Source organism: Halichoerus grypus, chromosome 3 (assembly GCF_964656455.1).
Source record: "Halichoerus grypus chromosome 3, mHalGry1.hap1.1, whole genome shotgun sequence".
Taxonomy (NCBI): domain Eukaryota; kingdom Metazoa; phylum Chordata; class Mammalia; order Carnivora; family Phocidae; genus Halichoerus; species Halichoerus grypus.
The window spans coordinates 62604719-62621126 of NC_135714.1; the positions used below are offsets into that span (position 1 = coordinate 62604719).

General features: G+C 42.9%; 1 protein-coding gene across 3 annotated transcripts in view; it reads left to right on the plus strand.

Annotated features, from left to right (window-relative positions):
* The window catches only part of FRAS1 (Fraser extracellular matrix complex subunit 1), a 404600-nt gene that overhangs the window by 374638 nt on the left and 13554 nt on the right, over nt 1-16408 (plus strand). For all 3 annotated transcript variants that reach the window (XM_036104730.2, XM_078068823.1, XM_078068824.1), the window contains 6 exons: nt 1008-1168; nt 3077-3291; nt 6383-6533; nt 7918-8025; nt 9241-9400; nt 13326-13442. In XM_036104730.2, the coding sequence (XP_035960623.2) occupies nt 1008-1168; nt 3077-3291; nt 6383-6533; nt 7918-8025; nt 9241-9400; nt 13326-13442 (912 nt within the window). The remainder of the gene's footprint in view (nt 1-1007; nt 1169-3076; nt 3292-6382; nt 6534-7917; nt 8026-9240; nt 9401-13325; nt 13443-16408) is intronic.

Here is a 16408-nt window from a genome sequence, read left to right on the forward strand (position 1 = left end):
GTATGGTGATTAACATAACATAATAAAAAAGAAAGATAAAATAAATAAATAAATAAATAAATAATGTCTCTTGGGCTTTTGTTCCAAGAGACAAGCTGTAAAAACTCAAAGGCACCCTCAATCAACATGCTGAAAATTTGAACTTATACAATGAAAATAGTGCAGCCCATAAGTACAGTTCTTTTGTATCGCTGTCTTAACCAATATTTATTAAGCTCATATTTTATTTAGAATTTTATACCACATGCTCTGGAGAAACAAAAAAAGTGAAGGCAATGATCCTTGTCCTCATTGTGGGGAGGCAAGATAAACAGAGTCTAAACGCATATAAGAAATAGCAGCCAATAAGAATAAGTTACAGATGTCCTGGTGCAAAGGCACCTAAGCTCTGAGCAATGTAGATGACGGGAGAGCACACTGCAAATGGGGGCCGGGGAGGGCTGCCCGCATTGCTCGGAACTTGAGGGGGGAGAGGTGGGAGAAAGCTCTTTCAGTTAGGAGAAGACAGTAGGAGTAGGGGGATATGATTATTTCTAAGATATTGTCCTGGGTAGGAATACTGACCTTAGAGTTTAAAGAGCTCACTGATGTCATTTGGCACAAATACTTTAAAAAATGTGAGTGTCGGCCCTACCCAACCTTCCCACACACTCCCTGTGACAGAGAAGGGGACGGCACCTCTATCAGTCACTCCGCTGTTGCTCACAAGGAAACAAAGCTTCCATTTAAAGCAAAAGAAAGCTTTAATTTGTGGTTGTGATGTTATCTTTTCTTGTACAGAAGGAAAAAAATTGTGATTCTTGATGGCTATCAGTTCTGAGCTGGGGGATCTCTTGGCAGGAGGGGTGGGGGACAACCCCACGCGTACATCATACCCTTTGGGAAGCTTCAGGACAAAAAATGGTAGATTCCCTGGGGAAGGCAGAGTAAGTCACGAGGAAGAAATGTACCGTGTTAGCTGTTTCTAGCGTGCACCTAAACACTCTCTCTGCCCATTTTTGCCTCAGAATCCACATTTCCGTGCAGATCCCACACCAGGACGGAATGCTACCCCTCATCTCCACCATGCCGCTGCACAACCTGCATTTTCTGCTGTCCGAATCCATCTACAGGCACCAGCACGTCTGCTCCAATCTCATCACCACCCAAGACCTGAGAGGCATCTCAGGTGAGGGACGACTTCTGTGCTGGCTTTCCCGTTCCAGCCCAGCGCCGTGGCCCTGAGGGACACAGTGAAGTGAACTTTGCTTAATGTCTCCCGTCCTCAAAATCTGCGTGATGAGCGGAGTTCCTTCCTAGCAGGCAACAGACATAGGTAGCTTAGACAGTGAAGTGAATAGGGAAAAACAAGGACTTTGGAGTCAAACTGACTCAGGTTCAAATCCCTATTCCACTCTCTATACAACGGAACAGAGATAGCTGGACTTCCCCAAACCACTGTTTTCTTATCTATGACGTGAGGATAACAATTGATACCCATCAGGGTGAGGATTTAATTTGTTGACATTTTTAAAGCACCTGCCATGGTAACTGTTGGTTCTTTCCCTCCCCCACAGTGAGCACTTTTGGGTCTGTGCCCTAAAATCCCCTTATTGCAGCCTCTTTCGAAAGCTAAAGTGCAGATGTCGCGTGTTGTAGGACAGGTTCTTTGGGAGCAGGAGCTGAGATGGAGTGTGGGGTGCAAGATGTTTATTGGGGATCAGCATCCATCAAAGGGAAGGAGAAAAAGCAGAATTGGGCAGAGGGGAAAGTCAGACTACAATCTGGCACTGACCCACAAAAGCCTCCACTGACTCTTCAGGGAGCTCTGGAGAGAGCCCATCCGCCCAACTCATCCTACTTCTGGCCCCAACTGATGGGCCTTTCTGTCGCACCTCACGCAGTCACTGGGGGCCAAGGCCCCGGCAAGGGCAGCCCAAGGAGCCAACGTGCTGTGGAGACCGGCCTGAAGTTGCTGACAGCCGAGAAGGCGCGTCCCTGTGTTAACCATAGCAGACATTTTACTCTACAAAGAATCCTGTCCATTTCCATTTACCTTAGCAAGTGCACATTAAATGCCTGTTTCCTCCCTTGACAACTGATGAATCATTTACCGGTGTTTGGGAAGATAGAAAAGCATTCATATGCTCTTTCATATTCATTAAGCATCACTTTAGGTAGTGATGGTCTTTATACAGTAGAGAGTAGCTGAGTGTAAATTATTTGCAAGTCACCGAGCTACACATGAAAGTTTAACTGGTCAACATCTGCAGCCGCTGAAAGAAACATACTCTGGTTATAGGCTGAAAGTTTGTACCTCTTCCTACTTAAACACAATTAAATTCAACACATGTTAACTGAGATCCGAGTCCTTTTGGGGGCAGAGGACCGGGTGCTGGTGTCATTCTAAGAAATGCATCAACTCTTTCAGAATACTATAGTTGCTTTTAGTACTATAAAGAATTTTAATCCTGATATTCTAAAATTGTATCTGTATTTAGCTCTCTGCTGCATTAAGGTCTTCCTTAATTTAGAACAGTTCAGTTGCTTGGCAGCATTTGATCCAATAATTTTTGCCCGTAGCAGGGGAGGTTTAGTCAAGCATCATTAGTGAGCTATTTACTCATTAACACAAAATTAAGATTTTTTTTTCCAAGAGCTCAGAAACCATAGGAGGGGAGGAGGAAGTCAGATGTTTGTTTGTTGGCTTTACATAAAAGCTATTTTTAAAAAATCAGTCTTAAAAAAATAACAATTCATCAACAAATTATCCATATAGTAAATCTATGTCTTCAAGGGTTGATTGCAAAGCTTCAGTATGTTTTCTTTTCCAAGACATATGGGGCCACTGAGCTCTGACTCCGCTTACAGTATCATTTGCTCACCTTTTCATCTGGGATTCCTGCGGCCTCTTAGAGAAGTCTGTGACCTCAGTCACTCTGTTTACCCTGTGGCAATTTGGGGAGCCCTGGGTTGCGCTCCTAATAGAGTCTCAGATGGACGGTAGGCTATCTCAGGTTCACAAGGACACATCCCTTCTCCCCAGGGGCATGTCCACAGACTGAGTCACTCTTGCTTGTTCCTCCCTCCCGCACAGAGGCAGGGTTCCTGGACGACAGGGTCTACGACAGCACGGCCCTGGGTCCTGGTTACGACCGCCCCTTCCAATTTGACCCCAGCGTCCGGGAGCCCAAGACCATCCAGCTCTACAAACACCTGAACCTGAAGAGCTGTGTCTGGACCTTTGATGCCTATTACGACATGACCGAGTTAATTGATGTCTGCGGTGGGTCTGTCACTGCTGACTTCCAGGTGGGTGCTCCAGGGGCTTATCTGAAGGCCGCATGCACCTGAGTGCCCTATGAAACCTTGTTTGTTCCTGAAAGCACTTCTGTTAGCATGTTGCATCCAGCGGCCCCCAAAACAGATAGCCAAGGGAGTCTTCTTTAGAAGTCCCTTAGCAGCATGGTGGCTAGAGAGAGCCCTCTAAAGTCTGCTAAATCAATTAATTGGAAAATGTTAAAATTAATGTGGAAAAAAATTACTGTCTGGCACAGCCGTTTATATAAAAATCTAATATTTACTTCTCTAGATATATATGTTTTTTCCCTCTAGGTGTATTTTGGAAAGCCAAAAGGATTTACATTTGATGGTGAGGTTATTACAAAGTAGATGTATTCTCTTCCGTGCTTGGGGAAATAAGTCAAAATGAGGTGCACCCTTTCACAAGATAAGTAGAGCACTCTCTTTTTAAGCGTTATGGAGGGAGGAATTGTTTAAAACACCTTGGTTTCATACCTAGTCCAAACCTGTGCCAAACTGACAACCCTTGCAGAAATGGACACTTTTTAAATTTTATTTATTTGAGAGAGAGATCGAGCACAAGTGAGGGGTAGTGGCAAAGAGAGAGGGAGAAGCAGACTCCCCGCTGAGCAGGGAGCCCAACATGGGGCTCGATCCCCGGGCCCTGAGATCATGATCTGAGCCCAAGGGAGACGCTTAAGCGACTGAGCCATCCAGGCACCCCGACACTTTCTTAATAGTTATTAAACATTAGTGACAAACAAACATTTTAGTAAGAAGCCATCGTCATAGGAGGGCAGTTATATCAAAGGCACTAGGCTAATGCATCCTCGTGGGAAAATTAGATCTAAAGCAGATTCTACCCAATTATGAGCGATTATCTCAATGAACTAAAAATGACGTTTGTTCTTCATTTCAAATCAGGTTTAACCACACTGAAAGAGGGACTTCTGGAGGCACTTAGAGTAATTATTTTGGGAACGTGTCTTTGATTAACATTTGTTTTCTTTCCTTGTAATGCCTCTCATTTTGGTTCGCTCTCATTTCATGGGCACTACTGCCCTCTACCGATGGAAAATTAAGGCATTCTTAGGTTTGCTTTCTGTTTCTGCAGTTGAGTGACCTACATTCACTCCCGAAAATGCAAAACTAAGTGATTGGTTCCTCCTCTGGCCTCTCAAAAATTAGTATTCTGTGTTCGCCATGCTTTTACTCTAATTACATTTTTGGGTATTTTTGTTCAGAATATGCCTAAAAATCTCAAAGACTAAGATTTCTCATTATATATGCCCCACTTCTTAAACCAACACAGAATAGATACACAGAAGTACTTCATTGCAGTCTGTTTCTTTAAAAATGGTTGAAACAGCTGGTATATGGTAGAAAGGATTTAGAACTTACAGTCAAGCCCTAGTTCATATCTTTCCCTATCATAACTTCTCTGAATCTCATCTGAAATTGTAACCAGTCGTCTCGACATGGCAAGGTACTTGGCACAGTGTAGGTGTGTGGCAAATATTTGTCAAGGTTTGGGTTTTTTTTTTTTAAGGATTAGTAAGTAATATCATGAGGGATAAAGGATAGAAAACAGAAACAGAGGAAGGAAAATTAATTTTTCCGATCAACTGAAGAATTATTGAGTTCTAATATCAACAATTTTGAGATTAGACCATGTGTTTTTAACAAAGCCTGTATATTAAAGGGGCAGAATACGGTGTGAGGTCCAGATAAAATCTGGAAATTTTCTGAAGAAAACAGAATAAGGCATTTCAAAAGATATTTTTTAATGAATATGGAATTAGCAGAATTTTTGAAAAACTTGGAATCAAACCTTGAATCCCTGACACCATTGAATATGAAAAAATATTGTAGAAAAATAAAATGTTGATGTCCCAAATGTTGATGAAACATTTGGCTCTTTTCCTAAATTACCCATGGAAACACTTTACATTGTGTTTTAAAACAAAAGAAAAATATGAGTTCCATAGTATAGTGTATCATAGTATTTTACCAATGACAAAATTTTTTCACGCTTTTTTGTTATAAAAGAAAGAATATATTTACAGAGGAAAATACAAAATGAATAAATCAAGTCCCGCATTCATATATACATATAAACAGTTACCTTCCCCATGAAAACTTCTGCATATATTTTATCTTTCTATCCAGTTTTTGTTCATTGCATAGTAGAATAAAAATTTTTGAGCCATTAATTAATAGCGGTAACAGGAATCCCCTTAGAAGAAATATTCCCTTGTAAGTGTGATGTGCTGCCTTTTCAAAATTATTTCAGTGAGGCATTGTATGAGATGGGAAATTATACAAGCATATGCCGCTCTGAACTGTGTTGCTAAGTTTCCTAGATATGATATCCAAATCCCATGACCTCAGTTCCTGTTGCAAGAGATGTGACTATTCACTAAAACATCCAAGTCAGCCACACATTCATCCCAAGGACCCAGACTTGGGCATCTTTCCAATTAGAGTTGATTCAGACTCTCCTACAGGTCACTGGAAAATGTGGTCAGCGAGGGACTATGTATTAATCCTTTGGGAATAACTGTGTTACTTTAAAATCTTGGCCAAGTCTTCCAGCGATTGGAGGCAAAGCTCCTTCTCAGTCTTCAGAAGTGTTTTTGTTCAAGTGTCACCTCCTCAGAGAAGCCTTCCCAGATCACCCTATAAAAGAAGTATCTTGGACACTTACCACCCCTTTCTTTATTTTTTAAATGTATGCATCACCTTACTAGACTGTAGTTTCCATAAGGGCAGTGAGTTTGGTTCTTCCCACTGCTGAGGAGGAAGCTCAGTCTGGTGCCTAGGCACCTAGCACAGTCGTGGGCATTTGGTTAATAATTATTGAATGAGGGACGCCTGGGTGGCTCAGTCAGTTAAGAGGACCTGCCTTCCTCTCAGGTCATGATCCCAGGGTCCTGGGATCCAGCCCCACATCGGGCTCCTTGCTCAGCGGGGAGTCTGCTTCTCCCTCTGCCTGCCGCTCCCCCTGCTTGTGCTCTGTCTCTCTCTCTCTCTCTGACAAATATGCCTTTTCATCCCAGGGAAGAAATAACCCTCTGTGTGCACACCATTTGCTTGGCAGGTGAGAGACTCTGCTCAGTCGTTCCTGACCGTCCACGTGCCTCTCTATGTGTCCTACATCTACGTGACAGCCCCCAGGGGCTGGGCCTCTTTGGAGCACCACACCGAAATGGAGTTTTCCTTCTTCTATGACACTGTTCTCTGGAGAACAGGTATACCCAATGACATCTTAACTCTCCCTACCTTATGTTCAAGCAAGATGAAAACAAAGTAATAAGTAGTGACTTTTAACAGGAGCTCCAGTCTTCATCCCATTGTCCTATATACAGTCAAAAGGAGGGCTGCCCCTCTAGGCCAAATGAATAAAGCGAACCAGGTTGCTGTTGATAATATCTTTCCTTTTCCAGGCACCTGACTCGAAGACCCTTTTGCTCCTTAAACGCCATGAATCACACCATTTTTAACTAGGAGCGAATGAACATGATCATACTCCAGAAGGATACCTCTGAACCCCTAGTGGGCAGTATAGGAACCCATCTGTCACTCGCTATCCTCTACTCTGGGTCTGGCTATCTGGATTGAGCTTTTCATCCCTGGAGGCCTTCCAGCATCAGCATATATGGACATGGTTCTTTTCAGGAACCACAGATCTATATATTGGTGGCAGCCCCTCAGCTGGGAGCTCACAACTTCCTCCTGTCTTCCCCAAGCCACCTTTTCCCACTGCTACCTTATGATGCCCCAAACTCATCTCCCCCTTCTGCTGCTCTTGTTCTCCCTCTTGGCCTCCCTGGAGGGGATTTACTTGATCTGAGCTACTAAACAGCTACAGGAATGTTCATTAGATAGGGCTTCATCTCTAGTAATGGAAAATACAGTCTTTTCTTCTGTTGAGGGCTTTGAACTCAAATCATTTGTTTTATATTTCTCATAGGAAAATAACTTCAGGAAGTTTTCACACTCTGGTCAGATAATTTCTTGAGCTTTGGGGTTCTTTTTAAAACGTTGTTTTTTCCCCTCCTTTGGTTACCCTTTAGTTTTGGGTCATACGGAACTCACTGGGCATCATGATTGTAATTACCCCTACAAAAGCCATGGTTTATTCCTGTCATGCCATATATGGCTGGCCTTCTACAAGCTAATCTTGAATCATCCATTGGTTTGAATATTAAATGTAGCCACCAGGACATTGCTTATGGTTCTGTTGAGTCATGAAAGCAGTCCTCGTGAGGAAAAGCAAGTAGAGTCTGAAGCAGATGCACTATAATCACATCCTGGTGTAAAGTTGATAGTAAGAAGTTTAAGTAAGACCAGTTTTTTTTGAGCTATGGGCTAGGGCCCTGACTCTGGGCTCAGTGGCATTTTCAGGTATGAAGAAACTATGCCAAGGAGAAAAAACAAAACCAAGTAGAATGAATTGGCAAATGTGTCTAAATAGATTCTATGTTCATATGAATATGCAAATTTTTCTTAACTTACATTCAAATTACTGTGCAGCTCTACTTAGAGGTATCACTGGGACAACTCACATGTAGTTTACTCTCTGGGAGATCTCATTCCCTAACTTGGATGTTTTGTGTATGATCGCCTGCCCAGGAATCCAGACAGACAGCGTGCTCTCTGCAAGGCTTCAGATAATAAGAATCTACATTCGAGAGGATGGCCGTCTTGTCATTGAATTCAAGACCCATGCCAAATTCAGAGGTAATATCAGTGCAGTTTTTCCTCCAGTTTTTCTTATTAAGAAACATTACAGGGGCGCCTGGGTGGCTCATTCGGTTAAGCGTCTGCCTTCAGCTCAGGTCATGATCCCAGGGTCCTGGGATTGAGCCCCACGTCGGGCTCCCTGCTCAGCAGAGAGTCTGCTAACCCCTCTCCCTCTACTCCTCCCACCTGTGCCTGCTTTCTCACTCTCTCTCTCTCTCTCAAATAAATAAAATCTTAAAAAAAAAACAAAAACATTACAAACATAGACAAAAGGCAAAAGAATAGAACAGTGAAAAACAATTGTTAACATTTTGCTATATATGTATGCATCCATACACACATGCATACCCATTTTTTGGTACCACATTTGAAAACAAGTTGCAGAATTCATGTCAAGTTACCCTAAATACTTCCCTAGACATCTCCTGAGAACAAAGACATTCTCTTACACATCACAGTGGTGTCACTACATCCAAGATATTTAAGATTGATCCAATAATATCTAGTTCCTATTCATATTCTGTTGTCCTCTATTGTCCTACAGATGTCTTTTCCATTTGTTTTTATATTGTTTTATATTTATTTTATATCTGTTTATGTAAAAGGAACGTGGATCCAATCAATATTTACATATTACATTCTGGCTGTTACATTAGTCTCTCGGTCTAGAAGTCTCTCTACTTTTATTTATTCATGACACTATATGACTGCATTTTTAAAGAGTAGAAGTGTCCTGCTGAGTAACCTTTACCTTTTCAATGATGTTTACAGTTGTCTCCTTCCACTGAGGACTTGAGTGGCTTTAAATGTAATTTTTTTTTATCTGAAACTGATATTTCTGTTTATAAGCTACCAAGACCTTTCTGCCTCTAAGAAACATGTTTTTTGGAATTCAAAACTAAGTGTATTTGACATTCATTGTCACATAAGGGCCCCTATTATTATGAATATGCCCGCACCCTTTTCACAAGGAACATTCATGTTGTTTATAAATATATATGACCATAATGACCATCATGAGTATGCTGATAGATTGGGGTGAGATGCCATGCTGTCCAGCCAGGGTGGAATACATTCTAAGGTGTGAGAGGGTAGGTATAACCTTAGTTGTTTGGTAGAAGAATATTAATTCGGTACTAAGGCTTTAGTAGGGGATTCATCTCAAGGATGATAAAACTCACAACTAAGTGTGTGTGTTTCCCCTTGAAATAGGACAGTTTGTGATGGAGCACCACACCCTCCCTGATGTGAAATCATTCATACTGACTCCAGACCACTTAGGAGGAATTGAATTTGACCTGCAGCTACTCTGGAGTGCTCAGACTTTTGATTCTCCATATCAACTCTGGAGAGCCACAAGCTCTTATAACAGGTGAATACAGAATGGGGTGTTTGGGGGAGATCTGAAATGGTCTCAGTCTCTTTCAGAGGCTTGGGAAATGTGGCTTTTTTTTTTTTTTGCAAAAGTTGGATTTCCGTTGTTAAGGGGGGGGTAGAAATAACCCTTGACAAATAGAGAAAGAAACAAAGTAAGTCAGATCAGCTTGTGCTGTGTAAACGAGGAAGTAGTTACCCTTATTATAAGGATAAGACTGAGAAGGCTGCGTATCACTTCTATTCGCATCCTATTGGCTAGAATTTAGTCACGTGACACATCTACCTGGGAAATATGTCTAATTAAAGCCTTAGTGGGGCACCTGGGTGGCTCAGTTGGTTAAGCATCCTTGGTTTCAGCTCAGGTCATGATCTCAGGGTCATGAGGTTAAGCCCTGAGTCAGGCTCCACGCTCAGCATGGAGTCTGCTTGAGATTCTCTCCTCCTCCCTCTGCCCCCCCACCCCACTCATGCTCTCTCTCTCTCTAAAATAAATAATTAAATAAAATCATTTTTAAAAATCCTAGTATAATAAAAAAATTTCAATCCAATCACTACAACCAGTTCAAAATCCAGGATCTCTGTTTATCATATCCAGATGTCACCCCTTATGGTCCAATCTTCTATAAAATAAATAATATGATTTATTTCTCTCCCACACCCAAAATAGAGGTAGAATAGGAATTGGTTAAATATGTAAAATATCTCATTTGTGAAGGGGAGGAATAGGAGAAACACAATTAAAACTATTATCATAAAAAGGATAATGAGGCAACCAGGAGTCCATCATAAATACTATTATCCTCATTTTATAGATCATGAAATTAAGATTGGTATTTAGCATGAAATTCTTGTCCCAGCTTTATAGTTAAGAAGTAGCAGGTTGTCTTAAGGATCATTTTCAAAAAGATTTCTTTAATTGTGAATTTTTGGTTTTATATCAGGTTTTTTTTTAATAATGATTCCTTTGAAATCAATATGTAATAATCTTCAAAGGCTATGCTTCCTAGAAGCTCATGAGATTATACGCATACTATGTCCTAATTTGTAGACACGGAAACTGTCTTCTTTAAATCCTCTACTGATTCCCCACTGCCTACTGGATGAAGTCCAAATTCTTTATTCAAAGCGCATACCCTCCTCTCTAGCCTCATCTCAGACCCAACCTTCTGAACCACATTAAATAGCTCACCAACCCCTGAACCCACCAGCCCATCTGTACCTCCATGCCTTTGCAATTCCCTCTGCCCTTTCTGCTCTTTCCCTCTTGCAGACCTTGAACTCCCCTGAGCCCCAGCTCAAATACTCAAATACCAACCCCTCTGCGATACCTTCCCTGACTCCCCATACAGTGCTAGAGGCCCCTCTTCCTCTTCCCACCTTGTTCCAGCTTCTACTGGAACACAGCTCGTTATATTACATTCTCTAAGTAGAGTCCCATTTTCCACTAGCTTGTGAGCTCCCCAGGGTAAAGCCATGCCTGATTGATCTTGAATCCCCAGAGCTGCATGCAGGTTTTAGCACATGGTAGGTCCTGAATAAACATCCTTTAGGAGCTTACGTTTGAGGTAAGGGGATAAGAAAAAATATATGGCAACGTGTAGAACAACATCCAGCATGCTGTGCTATGTGCGCTGTGAGAGGCACCGAATGCAGAGACCATGGCTGTTCAGGGAGGGCTGGGGAGCTGCACAAGGCTTCCTGGAGGAGGTGGGGCAGCTCGTGCTCCATGTTGCAATATGAGAAAGGTCTAGTTCTCAGAAAGGAGAGGGGGAGACCTATAGAATTAAAAACCTGCATCTAGGGATGGCATATTTGCAGGGATAGTGAGGAAATGGGCCTAAATCATATTTAGGGATGAGAAAAGTAGGACTGTGGGCTTGGGAAGCCATGTACTTTGTCCTGCATTCATTTGTTCAGCAAATATTTAGTGAGCATTTACTGTGTGTTAGGGAAGGTTCTGGGCACTTGGATACATCCGTGAACAAAATAAAGATCCACACAGCATTTACAGTAAAGTAAGAAGACACAAAAAGGTGGCCATAATAAACAAGTATAGCAGAACATGTCAGAAAGTGGGGAGTGCCATGGAAAAATAAAGGATTTATTTTTTTTAAGATTTTATTTATTTGACAAAAGAGAGAGAGAGCATAAGCACGGGGAGGAGCAGGCAGAGGGAGAAGCAGGCTCCCCACTGAGCAGGGAGCCCAGTGCAGGGCTCCATCCGAGGAGCCCGGGATTATGACCTGAGCCACCCAGATGCCCCGAAAAATAAAGGATTTAGAGCAGTCTGTAAGGAGAATCAGGAGTGGGGGGACATTGTGATTTCAATTAGGATGTGCAAAGTAGGCCTCAACAAGAAGGTACATCTGAGCAAATACTGGAAGGAGGTGAGGGAGTTCGCTGGCAGGGTTTCTGAATTGGTAGCGTGTCTCGCATCCTGGGGAACAGTAAGGAGGCTGGTGTGACTGGAGTGGAGTGAGCAAGGAGGAGGAGGATGGGCGGTAAGGCCAAAGAAGTAGGGGGATGGGGTGGGGCCCGCACAGTGCTTGGACCTTGACATTAACCCAAGAGCCACAGCAGGGTTTGAGCAGGGGAGCGGCATGATCCAGCCCATTTGAAAGCAAGGGTTCCGGCATGGACAGTTCTGCCTGTCTAAATGTTTCTATTAATTATGAGTTACTATTCACATTATGCATGCCAATTTTCATGTAATTCAAATATGATGTATAACGTCTCACCTCCTGCTGGCCCAGGGTTTGGAGGAAGAGAGGGCTCATGGAGGAAAATAACAGACATACAGACTGTCAGACAGGAAGGGGCTTAGAAACTCAGCCCTGAAAGTTTGCATTGTTTGTCAAAAATCATACAATTGTGGAAAAGGCAAAGGCAAACCAGGTTTAGACCATCTCAGTTTCCAGCTTGTGCCATTCCATTAAAATGACCCCAGGATGTGTCATATAAGTTTTGTTTATTTATCTAACCAAATCTTTGCTATCACTTTATGAATAACTAGATAAATACAAAAGAAATGGTCAAAAAACAAACACAGCAAATGTGAGAACTGTCACAGATTGCTCACAACAGTTATAATTAAGATTCATAACCTTGCACTCTTCATTCAGTTGATGGCAGCCTCCCAAGACTCTTGAAGAACCTTCCTGAAGTCTCTGGCTGTCTGGCTGTCTTCCAGGCAGCCTGCCAGGGCTGGGGCTGCTACTCCATGACAAGTGTGGGAAATGAAGTAGGTGAGGGTACAAAGGCTCCCTGCTCTTGGTGTCCTAACCGACAGAATTCTGTGATCCACCACAAGGAGGGAAATTCTCAACGCTTAGTCTCCTATGAGAAGAGAGATTGTCCTTCAGCTCTGTGATGGGCTGAGCCCTAGAGTTTGGAAGAGGAGCCCGGAAACCAAATGCTAAGGAAATGGGGGTGCAGGCGCTCTCTGAGTGGGGTGTCCTTTAACCCTGAGGCATTTGCCACCAGTGGTCAGCAGCCGCTGACGTGTCCACATCTTAATAAGAATCTTTCACGGTCGAGAATGTGTTGAGCAGGGTGTCCATCAACAAGAAACCCTAAACAGAAATTGTCAAACAAGTTTCATGGAAATCTAAAGGAAGTGGCCAGTTCTGTTTTGTCTTCATTTGAGCCTTTTAGGTTTTTATAAACAATGTGCCTTTCTCATGAAAAGGACCAGTATAGGATAAAGGCAAGTAGCTCTATTTAACACCTCTGGATAATGCCCTGACAGTTAAAACAACCAGTGAGGGATTTCTGAGATTGTGTTTGCAGACCTGTGAAGTCTGTAGATGCTGAGCACAAATACCCTCCGAGAGGTGTTTCATGAAGTCAGTGTGTTCCTGGGTGAGTAAATAGTCTATACAACGGCCCCTCTAACCACAGCGTGCTCTGCATGTTTCCAGGAAGGACTACTCGGGGGAGTACACCATCTACCTGATCCCATGCACCGTGCAGCCCACACAGCCGTGGGTTGATCCAGGAGAGAAGCCTTTGGCCTGCACTGCACATGCCCCAGAAAGGTAGGGAAGTACGGCAGATCCTCACGATGTGTAAATTCACCTCCTCGCTAAGATGTATTTGTAATGGCAAAATCCGTTCTCGTGATGCCTTCATGGTCATTCGCAGACGTGCAGAGTGGCAAAATGTTGAGTCACCTGACACACACATTCCCGGCTCAGGTCAAGCAAGGCAACGCTCTACCTTCTTCTTTCAGGTTTCATAACTATAAACAAGTATCCTTTTCATGGTCTGTGTAGTGCCGTGGTTTTCAAATTTTTGTGCTTTTCTATTGGTGATTTCACCATTTGTAACAGCTCCCAAGCATAGTGCTGAGGAGCTACCTAATACTCCTAAGTACAAGAAGGCTGTGACGTGCCTTAGGTCACATAGACTTTCTTGGGCATAGGTTTTAAGTGCTGTTGCCACGAGTTCTACGTTAACAAATTAACAACATATTAAATAAGGTGTTTTAAACAGAAACATGCATAAAACGGGGCTAGGTATTGGTCAGTTAGTGAATATGTTGTGACCAGAGGCTGCAGGAGCTCTACCCTGTATTTGCCCTAGGAGCGGTGATTCAGTATTCACTGACTCAGCATTCGCTGCAACTCTAGAACATACTTACCACGAATAACAAGAATCAACGTGGCCTGTACCCACCTCAGACCTGAGACTGTCCACAGTGTGCCATATGTTCATTCATTCAACCAGTGTTAATTCAGCTCTTATCGTGTGCTTGGCTCTGGTCTAGCATGGAGATCATAGCAGAGGATTAAAGGTAACCTCTGCTCTAGCACCATCTTTCTAGGAGCTGGGCAAAGTGAAGAGAAAACTTTTTTTTTTAAAGATTTTATTTATTTATTTGACGGACAGAGACACAGCGAGAGAGGGAACACAAGCGGGGGGGGGTGAGAGAGGGAGAAGCAGGCTTCCCACTGAGCAGGGAGCCCGATGTGGGGCTCGATCCCAGGACCCTGGGACCATGACCTGAGCCGAAGGCAGACACCTAACGACTGAGGCACCCAGGCACCCCGAGAAAACATTTTTAAGAGAGGATGTTGAGGACAGAATCTGACATTATCATGAAGAGAAGACAATTTGGAATGTGACAGTCAAATTAAGAAACTGAGAATGGGCCGTCGGATTTGGCGATTGAGAAGTGGTTGATGATCTTGACAAAGGGCAGGCTCGGTGGACTGAGGGGTTAAAGCCTGATCAGCCCACGAGAGACAGAGGAGAGAAAGTAGAGACAACAGGGATAAACTATGCCTAAGGTGTTTTATTATAAAGGATGTCAGAGGAAAGGGACAGTAGCTAGAAACAGATACAAAGTCAGAAGAGGTCTTATTTGTGTTTTAGAGTGGAAAATATTTCAGGGTGTTTGTATACTAGTGGTCTATTAGGTGAAATTTCATGTTGCAGTAGAACAAGGGGAAGTCAGCTGAGCCAAGCCTTTGAGTCGGGTGGGGATAGATCCAGGACAAGAGGGGAAGGGCCAGCCTTCACTAGAAGCCCAGAGCCTTCATCCAGTGAAAGAGGAAGGCATGCAGAGTGTATGGATATAGGCGAGGGGAGAATTGGTAGATTGCGAGGACAGGGATGACAAAGTAGAATCTGATTAAATCTGTTTTCTCCGTAAAACGAGAAGCTAAACATTAACCGGAAGTAAGGAACACTGAGGCTTGAGAAGAGAGGAGGGAGTGAGGCAGTCATCTCAGAGAGTGGGAAAGTGGGTGTGCTAGAGGGTCGCCGATAGCAGCTGATCGGGCAGTGCTAAGAGCCCATTGAGTTGTTTTAAAATTGCCGTATCTTTGACAATAAGATAAACTGTGCATACTTAAGGTACATACAGTTTAATAAATTCTGACATATGTATACACCCATGAAACCATCACAGCTAACATAGTGAATATATCCATTTCCTCCAAAGGTTTCCTCATGCCCCTTGGTAATCCCTCCCTCCTACCCCACGCGAGCCCACCCCTTTCTCCAGGATCCACTGATCTGCTTCCTGTCACTACAGATTTTCTAGAAACTCATGTCAATGGCATCATACAGTATGCATTCGTCTCTGACTTCTTTCACTGAGCATGATTATTTGCCTGCACTCCTGTTGTGTGTAACAGTAGTTTGTTGCTGTTACTGATGAATTGTATTCCAAGGTACAGCTATGCTGCACTTTGTTTATCAGCTCATCAGTTGGTGGACATTTGGGTTGTTTCCAGTTTATGGCTGTGAGAAATAAAGCTGCTATGAACATATATATACAAGCCTTTACATGGACATATGCTTTCTATTTTCTTGTGTAAATACTTAGGAATAGAATGGCTGGATCGTATGGTAGGTATATGCTTAACTTTTAAGAAACTGCCAAACTGTTTTCTGAAGTGTTTGTTATATGGAACAATGTGTGTACCTTCCCACCATGAGTGTGTTGGTGTTCCAGTTCCTGGTCAAAGTGGTCAGGGAGGTCCCGTGTGATTAGAGAATTAATGAGCGCAAGTAACAGAAGGGGTGAGCTCAAAGTCAGGGGGTGGTAGTTAGAAAGGAAGGTGCTGGGAAATGAGATTTGGGGAGGTGACACATAGTAGGACTGTGAAGCATGAGTGGGGTGGACAACAAGCTCTTTGGAGGTAAAGATATCAAGGAACTGAGAGCTGAAGGGTATTAGATGATTCATCCATGTGGACGTTGAAATCACCAAGATCGATGGTAGGAGCACGGTAGTCAGCTAAGTGAGGGAGGGAAAGTGACCAGGAAAATGGTAGTTGGCTGCAATAAGGAGGAACAGAGGGCAAATCATCAGGTGAGATATGCTGGGAGATTTGTATTCACGTATTCAATTTTTTTAATTATGAATATTATATTACATAGAAGACCATATATAATGCCTATATAAAACCTTGAGTAATAGAACATTATCTGATAGGAATTGCAACTGCATGAGTGAGTATCTCTTGGGCTTACTGATGATAAAATGAGTAAT